This window comes from Procambarus clarkii, chromosome 10 (genome assembly GCF_040958095.1).
Source record: "Procambarus clarkii isolate CNS0578487 chromosome 10, FALCON_Pclarkii_2.0, whole genome shotgun sequence".
Taxonomy (NCBI): domain Eukaryota; kingdom Metazoa; phylum Arthropoda; class Malacostraca; order Decapoda; family Cambaridae; genus Procambarus; species Procambarus clarkii.
This window is the reverse complement of record NC_091159.1, coordinates 52739571-52751889: the sequence shown is the minus strand read 5'-3', so window position 1 is coordinate 52751889 and position 12319 is coordinate 52739571. Positions and strand designations below refer to the sequence as shown.

The window sequence follows — 12319 nt, the reverse complement described above, 5'->3', positions numbered from 1 at the left end:
GTTGTTCAGGTGCTCTTTGGAGGTATTGGTCAAGTTCACTTTTGAACAGACGTTGCACTAGTTATGCTCCTTATGTTTAGAGGATGTTCAGAGGAACGTCACCTGAGAAACTGGCTACCTAAAACATTTTTTCCCCATTACTCATTGCTGAAGGTTTTTTGTTAATTTAGGTACGACTTACACCCAAAAATCACAATAGCGTGATGTATCAAATGAACAAAAATTAACGACTTTTAACCATGTCGTAGCTCAGTCGATTAAGACAGCGTCTGGGAGCCTTTCGGAACGTTCGAACCCTCTTCACGGCCCTTGTGGATTTGTTGATAGGTACGACTGCCCAATATTACACATTTCCCGCATTGTCTTTAAAGTTCCATGTTAATAACGAACATCTAGGTCCAGCATCTCCAGTGGCTTCGACCGGAACAGGAAGCCGGAGGCTGGTCAAAATCCTCATTGTTCCTGTGGATTTTTTTTCCAGCTGCATTTCGAACTGTAATAATGTCTTAATGTTCTAAATTATACAACGGAAGTTTTAAAACAATGGTGCAAGATTACCAGTTACAGCAAAGTAATCCTGGGAGTTTGAGGGGAGTGGGTTGTGACTGGTGGAATGTTGCCGCGGCCTTGACTTCTCACCGATATACACCAAGTGGAAGAGGTGTGTCGGGTGGAGATTACTACGCGGAATGTGGCCATGTTGTTGACCAGACCTGGGAGCTCTGCCTGCTGATATTTCACCCCAGGAGTCTCACCCCGGGATTGCCGTTAGTTTGATTTGAAATCTAGATGCGTTGACCAAACCACACACTAGAAAGTGAAGGGACAATAACGTTTCGGTCCGTCCTGGATCATTCACAATCGACTTGAGAATGGTACAGGACGGACCGAAACGTCGTCGTCCCTTCACTTTCTAGTGTGTGGTTTGGTCAACATATTTCAGCCACGTTATTGTGACTCCTCGTCTGCATCTTGATGGGTAACATGAGTATACACGTGTGTGTGTGTGTGTATTATTTGTACTTGCAGAATCGAGCTGCTATGGACCCAGCCTTTCTAACGAATCTATTTTATTTATCTATTCTGTCTACTACATATATTTCTCTCACAACCCTTCACATCCCCAGGAAGCAGCCCGTAGCAACTGTCTAACTTCCAGGTTAGTGATTTACAGCTAGGTGAACAGGGGCATCAGGGCGAAAGAAACTGCCCATTTGTATGTGTGCGTGCGTTTTCAAGTGTGTACGCACGCGTGCGAGTTGAGAGAACGAGCAATTCCTAGCTACCTCTACAAACTCCCGACTATACCAGGGCAATACAAATTGTAAACACAACTACACTAGACTTGGTTGGTCGAATCTTCGAAAATCTTCGAAATTATATTATGTACTTGCCAAAATCTTGCATATGTTGTACTCGCCTAGGTGTGCTTGCGGGGGTTGAGCTTCGGCTCTTTGGTCCCGCCTCTCAACCGGTGAACAGATTCCTGAGCCTACTGGGCTCTATCATATCTACATTCGAAACTGTGTATGGAGTCGGCCTCCACCAAGTCACTTCCTAGTGCATTCCATTTGTTAACTTGCATCACCCTTGCCATAACATGTGGATGGCATAGCCTTGTGATAGCATGGCTAAGTGAATACAAACGACGGGTATAGATAGACCTATTCTGATTTCTATGAAGTCTGTTGCGGCTCCAGGAAAAGGTAATGCCCTGCCAGATACCGAACAAGCTCCTACTGTGCCCCAACATCATTATGTTGGGGCACAGTATGGGCTAGGTGCATGATCATGAAAGTAGAACACGAAACAATGTATATAAATTGGATACGCTTTGGTTCAGGAAAGACCTGAGTAAATACTGGTTTAGAAATGATTGCTGATTTATGGAACAATTTACCCGTGTAACACTCAAGATACTCAACACTCAAGATATCTTAACTCAAGATAACACAGTAGTTGTGGAGTCGCTGGATTGTTTGAAGCGTAAGTTAGATTTTATGAGCGGGTTCGTGGATATAAATAGGAGCTGCCTTATATGGGCCAAATAGGCCGCCTTTGGTTCGCTTTCTCTTATGCTTTTATGATAACATATATTTTGGTACCGTCTCCAATGGTGTGGGCGCGTGATTACCTCTATTTGCCTCGTCTTTTGCACAGTAAAATACCTAACATAAATTGTACTTCTATATTGTGTTTTCAAATTGTTTCCGTTGAGAACATGACGTGCGTAAATTCTATTAATGCCGTTGACAGTCTATGTATTCACCTAGTTGTGCTCGTACGTGTTACTGCTTGTATATATGTGCAGATATGTATTTGTTCACGTATATCCAGGTGTATAAGACCTATTTACCTATTTTATTTTTGTTTCATTATACATTTATTGAAAGTTATTTTCAAGTGGCTTCGTAGGGGAAACATGATTTTGTGCGTGTAAATACAAGATTGGATTGTCGTTTGTCTAAACACATTTGGACCAACCGGCAAATACGGTAATTTATCATTGGAGTTGGAAATGGTTTTCCTTCCACGTGATCGCTTCTGCGGGACGTAATTGGTCGTTGCAAAACACCATCATTACCATTATATAAGCGAGCACCTGATGTGCCTCATATATTTCATATCAGCATCAGAATGATCTACAAAACCAATGTGGTTGGGGCACAACCTTATATTTTCTCATCTTCTTATACCCGAATCTTTTTTTCAAGATTTCCTGTATCCTAATCCCATGTCTTCTATTCTCTTGTTTACAACGTGGTCAACGGAACCACGTTGGAACCGAAAAAATGCACACGCGATACTCTAAAAGTCTCATCAGTAGCATTCTTTATGTCCATACTATATGTTTCATATGAATGAGGTGTCCATAAAAAGCACCTTACGGTACTTTATTGCCGCTCTCATCTACTGCTTGCAATTAATAAACCCAAGTTCGAACCCAAACCATTTATAGACAGACGATTGAGCAGGCCATGTTCTGGGGAAAGTCATTTTGATGACGCAAGTTCAAGTATATTTATTTAGACAAGAAAGAAATACATCTCAAAGGGATAGAGTAGCTTAGGCTATTTCTACCCCCCTATTTGATGACTCTTCAAACTGAGCTCCCGAGAGAGGAGATATGGATCTTGCTATGTCTCATTCAAATTATTTTTTTACTTTCTATGTAAAGATGTGTTTTACTCTGGACATTACAGTGTTGATGAACAAAGAATCTTCTAACTCCTGTTTGGTTTCCAGATTCATGTCATGTTTTGACTTGTTGTTGTGGTCAGGTACGGTACTCTACCTGTAAGTTTTGTCGTGGCTTGTCTTAAAATTCGTGTGCTATTTCGTTTCGTATAATAGATAAATTTAAGCATATTTATTTTTACAACCTCCCCACCCTCTTTATTCAAGGGCAAGGCTTGAACTCATCTCGTGCTCTTAAAAATTCATTTGTAAGGGAATCCCCGAATACTTTTCCTGCCGTGATGTGTCAAGGTTATTAATCACCAAGTGTATGTGTGTTATTTAACGCGTGTGTAAATATAATTTGATAAGCATGCTTGCGGTGATGTGTCAACACGTGACCTGAATATGCAAGAACAACCACATTGAAATATGAAAATAGGTTTAGCACATCCTTGTGCAGCCTCGTCGGAAACGTGCGGCCATCCACCAGGGTCAATTCAGGAAGAAATACTTAATTTAGGTTACATGTTAAGCATTACTCTAACACTGAAACATATGCATGTTCTTAAGTATCTAAAATTAATAACTTTTGGTGCAGAAACATTTGCACAACGCAAATTTATACGCATTATCCAAAAATTGTTAAAACCCCTAATTGACTCGCAGGTTGACATGTAGACCCAGTAGCTTATATTTAGCGAGTAAATTGTCAATCAAAACAAAAAATGTTAACGTTCAATACCTAAGCAAACTGGAAATTCTTCATGCAAAATTATGTAAAATAAAATGAAAAGACAGTAAAAATTTCATCAAATGATCGTATACAATAACATTATTTATAATTTACACATAAATTGACTGAATTGCAAAGTGATCAATGTGAAAATGTGCGTTCGTGCAACCTGTTGTATGGTTGGTGCGTGGGTTAATTTGGTTGTGCGTTCCTACACCAAACTAAGATAACCCATGTGGCATACATATATTGTTATCTAAGCAGTGGCTGACGTAGTGACGCGCAGTACTCTTCTCCCTTCCCAGGGACAGAGCCCAGACATCTATCCCACATCAGTTTGTGGGATGGGATCTGAGTGGCTTGTGTCTTGTCTGGTAGATATGGGATAACGAAGCTCATCACTGCGATAAGACTCTTATTAATTAAATTATTCAATTCCTCGATTAGATTAACATATTGCCTGTGAAAACAAGTTGTTAAAATTTTCTGTCGACGACGGTAGCCAGCTAGTAAATTTTTGTGTTAGTTTATTAGCATGGGTGGTGGTGTTGTGGTCTCCCCTACTAGTTCCCAGGAATGGACTCGCCCAGAAGGGTAGGGGATATAAATACTGTGAGGTGCAAGTGTTAGTCCTCAGTCGACCACAGGAGATTGTGGGGTTGGGAGAGGATGGCAGCTATCAGGTAAGTGCCTCGCCCCACGCCACGTGAGCCACACTTGACGTGGTAACACTCCCCCACCCCCCACGCCAACGGTGCCACCTAGCGTGTTTTTCCCTTACTACTCCCACTGTGTCTTGACGCTTTATTTAAGCCACAGTGAATATATATATATATATATGTTTAGGAGTATTCTCCCAATTTATTGTTGTATATTTGTGTTATGAACATGACTGGGTGTTTTGGTATGGTTGTTAATTAATGTGCTAGCATGTGTGGGGCTGTTTGGTTAGGTTGTTCATCTATGTAGTAGCCAATGTGTCCATGTTTGCGCAAGATATTGACATAGTTAAGACAATTAGTCATGACATTGTTATTGTCCCTCATTATTAACTAGTGTTGACACCGAGCGTGGTGTTGCCTACCACAGGGTAATTTACCTGGCGGCCACCATCTGTCAAGCGGCCACCACGGGGACATGAAGCCACCTAATAATAAGGTTCATGTTTTAGATTTAGCTACTCAGAACGAAGTGTCTATGTAGCACGGGCTATGGTGAGCCCGTAATTGCATAATTAGGACGTTACTCGCCATAAATACCCATCCTCCGATTTCCATTTCCTCTCTTGATCATTCTAAGTCATTTTCTCATTCCTCCTCTCCCATATCCTATAATACGAGTGAGACAATGGATGAACAACCCAGCGGGTTTTCTTCCTATTGGGGAGTGTTGTACATGTTGCTATGGCGGTGTGTCCACTCACAGGATGAGCAGCGCTGCCCAATAAACTCGGCTCTCGAGGCAAAATTTAATTTCAATGGAATGAGGTCAACCAGCTGATAGTAGCTGGCAACTCATCCTCCAATATGATGGTATATACAACTATTGTTAAAACGTACACAACATGGACTGTTGTACTTAAAAGTTTGGTAATATTGGAATACAGGCGGCTGGTGGTAGTGGGGGGGGGGGGGTGGCAGGCGGCTGGTGGTAGTGGGGGGGGAGGCAGGCGGCTGGTGGTAGTGGGGGGGGGAGGCAGGCGGCTGGTGGTAGTGGGGGGGAGGCAGGCGGCTGGTGGTAGTGGGGGGGGGGAGGCAGGCGGCTGGTGGTAGTGGGGGGGAGGCAGGCGGCTGGTGGTAGTGGGGGGGGGAGGCAGGCGGCTGGTGGTAGTGGGGGGGGGGGTGGCAGGCGGCTGGTGGTAGTGGGGGGGGTGGCAGGCGGCTGGTGGTAGTGGGGGGGGGGTGGCAGGCGGCTGGTGGTAGAGGGGGGGGAGGCAGGCGGCTGGTGGTAGTGGGGGGGAGGCAGGCGGCTGGTGGTAGTGGGGGGGGAGGCAGGCGGCTGGTGGTAGTGGGGGGGGGGAGGCAGGCGGCTGGTGGTAGTGGGGGGGGGGTGGCAGGCGGCTGGTGGTAGTGGGGGGGAGGCAGGCGGCTGGTGGTAGTGGGGGGGGAGGCAGGCGGCTGGTGGTAGTGGGGGGGGGTGGCAGGCGGCTGGTGGTAGAGGGGGGGAGGCAGGCGGCTGGTGGTAGTGGGGGGGGAGGCAGGCGGCTGGTGGTAGTGGGGGGGGGGAGGCAGGCGGCTGGTGGTAGTGGGGGGGGTGGCAGGCGGCTGGTGGTAGAGGGGGGGGAGGCAGGCGGCTGGTGGTAGTGGGGGGGAGGCAGGCGGCTGGTGGTAGTGGGGGGGGAATCAGGCGGCTGGTGGTAGTGGGGGGGGAGGCAGGCGGCTGGTGGTAGTGGGGGGGGGGGAGGCAGGCGGCTGGTGGTAGTGGGGGGGGAGGCAGGCGGCTGGTGGTAGTGGGGGGGGAGGCAGGCGGCTGGTGGTAGTGGGGGGGGAGGCAGGCGGCTGGTGGTAGTGGGGGGGGTAGGCAGGCGGCTGGTGGTAGTGGGAGGGGGAGGCAGGCGGCTGGTGGTAGTGGGGGGGGGAGGCAGGCGGCTGGTGGTAGTGGGGGGGGGAGGCAGGCGGCTGGTGGTAGTGGGGGGGGGAGGCAGGCGGCTGGTGGTAGTGGGGGGGGAGGCAGGCGGCTGGTGGTAGTGGGGGGGGAGGCAGGCGGCTGGTGGTAGTGGGAGGGGGAGGCAGGCGGCTGGTGGTAGTGGGGGGGAGGCAGGCGGCTGGTGGTAGTGGGGGGGGAGGCAGGCGGCTGGTGGTAGTGGGGGGGGTAGGCAGGCGGCTGGTGGTAGTGGGGGGGGAGGCAGGCGGCTGGTGGTAGTGGGGGGGAGGGGGGAGGCAGGCGGCTGGTGGTAGTGGGGGGGGGAGGCAGGCGGCTGGTGGTAGTGGGGGGAGGGGGAGGCAGGCGGCTGGTGGTAGTGGGGAGGGGGAGGCAGGCGGCTGGTGGTAGTGGGGGGGGGGAGGCAGGCGGCTGGTGGTAGTGGGGGGGGGAGGGGGAGGCAGGCGGCTGGTGGTAGTGGGGGGAGGGGGAGGCAGGCGGCTGGTGGTAGTGGGGGGGGGGGAGGGGGAGGCAGGCGGCTGGTGGTAGTGGGGGGAGGGGGAGGCAGGCGGCTGGTGGTAGTGGGGGGAGGGGGAGGCAGGCGGCTGGTGGTAGTGGGGGGAGGGGGAGGCAGGCGGCTGGTGGTAGTGGGGGGGGAGGCAGGCGGCTGGTGGTAGTGGGGGGAGGGGGGCGGTCGGCTGGTGGTAGTGGGGGGAGGGGGGTGGTCGGCTGGTGGTAGTGGGGGGGGGAGGCAGGCGGCTGGTGGTAGTGGGGGGGGGGGAGGCTGGTGGTAGTGGGGGGGGGGAGGCAGGCGGCTGGTGGTAGTGGGGGGGGAGGCAGGCGGCTGGTGGTAGTGGGGGGGGAGGCTGGTGGTAGTGGGGGGGGGAGGCAGGCGGCTGGTGGTAGTGGGGGGGGAGGCTGGTGGTAGTGGGGGGGGAGGCAGGCGGCTGGTGGTAGTGGGGGGGGAGGCTGGTGGTAGTGGGGGGGCAGGCAGGCGGCTGGTGGTAGTGGGGGGGGGAGGCAGGCGGCTGGTAGATATCTTTTTATGTTACCTAGCAACCTGTTCTGTACTCGCCTAATTGTGCTTGCGGGTGTTGAGCTTGGACTCTTCAGGCCCGCCTCTCAACTGTCAACTTCTTCCTCCCCTCTCCTCCTCACCACAGGAAGCAGCCCCTATCACCTGCCCAACTCCCAGGTTAGGCGAACAGGTGCATCAGGGTGAAAGAAACCGCCCATTTGTTTCCGTCTTCGCCGGGAATCGATCCCCTGACTAGGACTACGAATCCCGAGTGCTGTCCACTCAGCCCTTAAGCCCGGTGTAAATCTAGGACTGAATTTTTAAACTAATTACTAAACCATTTTGTTATCAAAGCTTACCAAGTTTGCATCCATTGTTTTATACTATGTTTTGGGTTTATATATTTAGCACCTATTAATACCCCTTTGTTATACTCTTTCATTTATATGCTTCAATTTTACACACGTACTCAACACCTTTCTAGTGAATGTAAATTTAGCCAATTCGATCTCATAACAAGAAAGGTTTCTATAATACATGTACCCAAGATTAAGTTTTGCATGCTTCTCTGAACACGTCCAATAGAATTGATGTCCCTCGGCTGAATATTAAGTTGGCCAATGGTATGCACTGGAGTAGTTGTTTTAGCACGTAGTATCACCTGACTTGCCATTCACAACCTTGCCTCATTGATCTGACTACAGAATAACCCCACCCCACCCAGCCATCCACCCACACAACACCAGTTCCTGTCCTCTAACCATCTACCGCGTCGATCAGATATCATTATTCAGAATGTCCTGTCAACAAATCACTCCTTCAGCCGGCTAGGATATGTACGCTCATGCATGGTGTCCGCGTCCTTTCTCAATTGTGTGTGTTATGGGATAAACTTTTTTGAAGTCTCATTCCTTCTATAACCTTGGATGGTAGAACTGATCTTCGTAGGAGGAATCTCCCCATTTCCCTTTCTCAATATTTCTCATAGTGTTTGTACACTCGTTACACGTGCGCACACAATGTACTCAAACATGTACACATCATTGTACTCTTATGTAACGCCCATTGGCGAACATGTGGTGTTGAAGCCCATGGTGTGTACACGTTTGTACACACACGTGCTCACACCCTGTACTCTCACGTGTGCTCTTATGTGTACACGCCCATGTATTCACCTAGTTGTGCTTGCGAGGTTGAGCTCTGCTCTTTCGGCCCGCCTCTCAACTATCAATCAATCAACTGTTACTAACTACCTGTACTAACTAATTATTGAGATGTATTTCTTGTCTCAATAAAGATACTTGAACTTGAACTAACTAATTTTTTTCACTCACTCACTCACTCACTCACTCACTCACTCACTCACTCACTCACTCACTCACTCACTCACTCACTCACTCACTCACTCACTCACTCACTCACTCACTCACTCACCCTCCCCATCCTTTTGTTTCAGCTACTGGGAACATAAAGTTCCAAGTACCATGGGCTATGGTGAGCTCGTAGTGGACTTACCTGGCACAGGAGCGGGGCTGTAACTGTCGATCCCCCCCTGTCGATCTCTTATTCATGGTTCCAATTCCGAAGTGTCAGAAGGCTTCAGAGTCGGGGCAAGGTTTAGCTGGGCACTTCAAGTATATCAGCTTGTAGTTTCTTGGGGCTTGGTTCTCCATGTGCTTCATATATGGAGATGTGTCTAACATTCTCGAAGAAGGGTTATCTCGGTTTGTGTCATTTCTACCGAGTGAACCATCAACACTGCATCCTTCAGTTGGATCTGTGAGACGTTCAGTTGCCCAAAGGTAGACCACTTCGCATGGTAACCAACACCTTCCCTCCTGCGTGGCTTTGTTCTCTGATAATGAGGCTCTCATGATGGATGGCTTGCAACTTGACCGGTTTAGGTGAATATGCATTTACCTTTTTCCCTTCAGATCAGTAGCTGCTCTGGGTGGTATCCAGTCTTGAGTTATACTCAGGAAGAGTGGTCCTTCTGGCTCCTTTGTTGCTGGCCCATCCTTATTTTTTGGCACTGCTAGCCCAGTGTTAAAACCTGGGCGTTTTTTTCCGCACCTCTGCCTTTCCAGCAGATCGGCCGGACAGTGTACTTCAGTGATTTGAATTCTCTGCTTTTTGCATTGGAGTTTATGGCACATGTCTATCACCATTATCCAGCCCATCCTCCTGTTTTGGTAATACTTGTAGTAATGATAAGGACCATGGTACATATACCGATGTACACCGCAATTAGAAAGTAGAAATTGGTACTACAGTATTAAATTTAAATGTCAATGAAAAACTGGAAAAGATTTTCTATTAAAGTTGCATAGACAAACTAAGCTAACCTAACCTTCCTAGGCCTAATACACACTCTGAGGCCTAATATAGTACATGTGTATGCTATCCTAGGACTAGGAATATTTGTTTTTTAGCTTCATTTTTTTCAGACTATAAAGTTAATTGTACCAAATTCCACTAATTGCTTAGTACATCAGTCTTTGTGGTATGGTGCATATAGTTACAAAAACTACTATATAAACAAGAGGATGGGTAGCTGGTTTGTTGGTGTCCTCATTGCATTTTTCCTTACAGTGACAGAATGAAGCTGCCTGGTGTTTTTCACCACTATAGTACATGTGTCTGCATCGTCTCCAGTTTTGATCATGTCTGTTCTCTTTGTTGTGGTTGTTTCTCGATTGTCATCTTATGCTGAATACTGGCTCCTCTTATCGTATGGCATTGGTGGAGCTGCTGTTGCTTGCTTTCAGTGTCAGTACTTCTGTGGTAACATTTTGCAAGTTCTCATGTGTGTTTTCACCTCTGGCCTGCAAATGCTTCTGAGCCATCCTGGTCTCTTGACCAGAGCTTTGGTTTTTCTCTCCTCACCTTGGTTCTCAGTTTTTCCTTTACTTCATGGTACCTTCCTTATGACTATCTTCTTAGTCATAAACCACCAGGGGACCCCTGGTGGGGGGGGTTGTTCATTTGCAGCCTTCTCTTTCTTTTCTGGCACAGAATGTGTTGGCAGGCATCCAGAGGAGTCTTTGGTGATTGATGCTTGGTTGGTTTGGCCAGGGGTGGATTGTGTTGTCCACTGGAGGTTCATCAGCACTACCTGTATGCCACCAATTCTGTTGGTTGACCCCGTTTCCTTGGTTCTATGTTCGAAGACTCGTAGTTCCTGGTTCGTCTACAGTGTCATAAAGTCTAGCCAGCCTGCGGTTTACCCTCAGCCCCCATGATTGCATTTACTCAGCTATGGATGCCGTCTTTTCAGACATGTCCTGGGCTGATGTTCGGGCATGAGGGTTTTGGTGTTTCACCAGGGTCCTGGCTGCCCAGTATTTAATGTTCCTGGTCTCAGACGATCATGTCTGTGTGGCTTTGGACCATCTCTCCCAACCTTAGTTCTCTTTTTTGTCTTAGTGTCTGCTACCTCCCCTCCTTCCTGGTAGATGCTGTTTTGTTCTATGTGGTTAGTTAGGTTCAGGGAGCCACTAGAGGCTTCCTCAAGAACCCCCAGCATTGAATGTAATGAAATGCCTCTTTCTGGAGGTATCTTGTTGGTTGCGTGACTCCATTCCTCCCTGAAGGTTCATCAGCTCATCATGGGGGTTGTTCATTGACTCCAGAGCTAAGCAAGGGAGATGGCTTTGGGTCATGGCCAGAAATACAAAATTCTACATGAGTTTTTGTAGTCAGTAGGGTATTTGGACTTGCAGTCCACTCAGCCATATTCGAGGCTATGACTTGAAACGTGCTTTATTCACTTTCAGTCTGTAGTGTAAACACTTCATAAATCAATGTAACCAAAACACCTAACCTAACCTAGCCTTGACCTAACTATAAATAAACCCACAGTATGTAATAATATTAATTTGCAATTCAGAAAAAACATTATTATACAGAGTCCTGTCAGTTGGTTGTCTGCTGAATAAGTAAAAAAAAAAAAACTGCGCTAACTTGATTTTACTTAGTATTTGATTTACTGGCTGGAGGATGGGTTGTTTGTAAAGCTTTGCTGACTGGAGGCTTTTTCCAGTGGGGGTGGCAGAATGTCTACCACTCCCTGCACCTCTGTAAGGGGCTAAGTTCTGCCTCTGGTCTACAGTAGGCCAAACAACTAATGTGACTGATGGGACCCTTTAGTATAGAACATTTTTTTTATAGATATATACAAAAGTTGTTACATTCCTGTACAGCCATTAGTACGTGTAGCGTTTTGGGCAGGTTCCTGGAATACGATCCCCGCCGCGAAGAATCGTTTTTACAACCAAGTACCCATTTTACTGTTGAGTTAAACAGAGGCTATAGTTAAGGATTTGCGCCCAGTAAATCCTCCCCGGCCAGGATACGAACCCATGACAAAGCGCTCGCAGAATGTCAGGCGAGTGTCTTACCACTCGCCTGGCGTTCCGCGAGCGGAACTTCCGCATTGGCTCCACTCATTCCGCGAGCCCACTACACTACTGTACAGTATTTCCAAACTTTTTCAGGGAAGCATTATTGCTAATAACAGATTCAGTGGGATTTAACCCATTGCTGTGATGTGCATCAGTTAACATATTACAGTAGGTAATCACGCTGTAACTAACGCTTCTCGGCACTTTGACATGCAGGTTAAATAAAACACTAGGCTGATGGATGGCTGCTGCCAACAGTCAATATGGGTCTCTCTTGTCTATTTAAAAAAATATATGCTTATAACCTTAAGCCTTATTGATGCTTAATGATTTGAGCTGTTAATAAAAGCCCTGAAAAGACTGCCTTCATGGCATTCACATGGAAGACATTCCTGGTTTACTGGA

General features: G+C 47.8%; 1 protein-coding gene across 4 annotated transcripts in view; it reads left to right on the top strand.

Annotated features, from left to right (window-relative positions):
• Positions 1 to 12319, top strand: part of LOC123775106 (Adenosine kinase 2) — a 32169-nt gene that overhangs the window by 9215 nt on the left and 10635 nt on the right. Inside the window, exon 1 of one of the 4 annotated variants that reach the window (XM_045770008.2) lies at positions 4444 to 4596. The exons of the other annotated variants lie outside the window; for them this stretch is intronic. Coding sequence (XP_045625964.1) covers positions 4583 to 4596 — 14 coding nt within the window. The 5' untranslated portion in view covers positions 4444 to 4582. Of the gene's footprint in view, positions 1 to 4443; positions 4597 to 12319 lie in introns of those variants that run through there. 4 annotated transcript variants of the gene reach the window in all.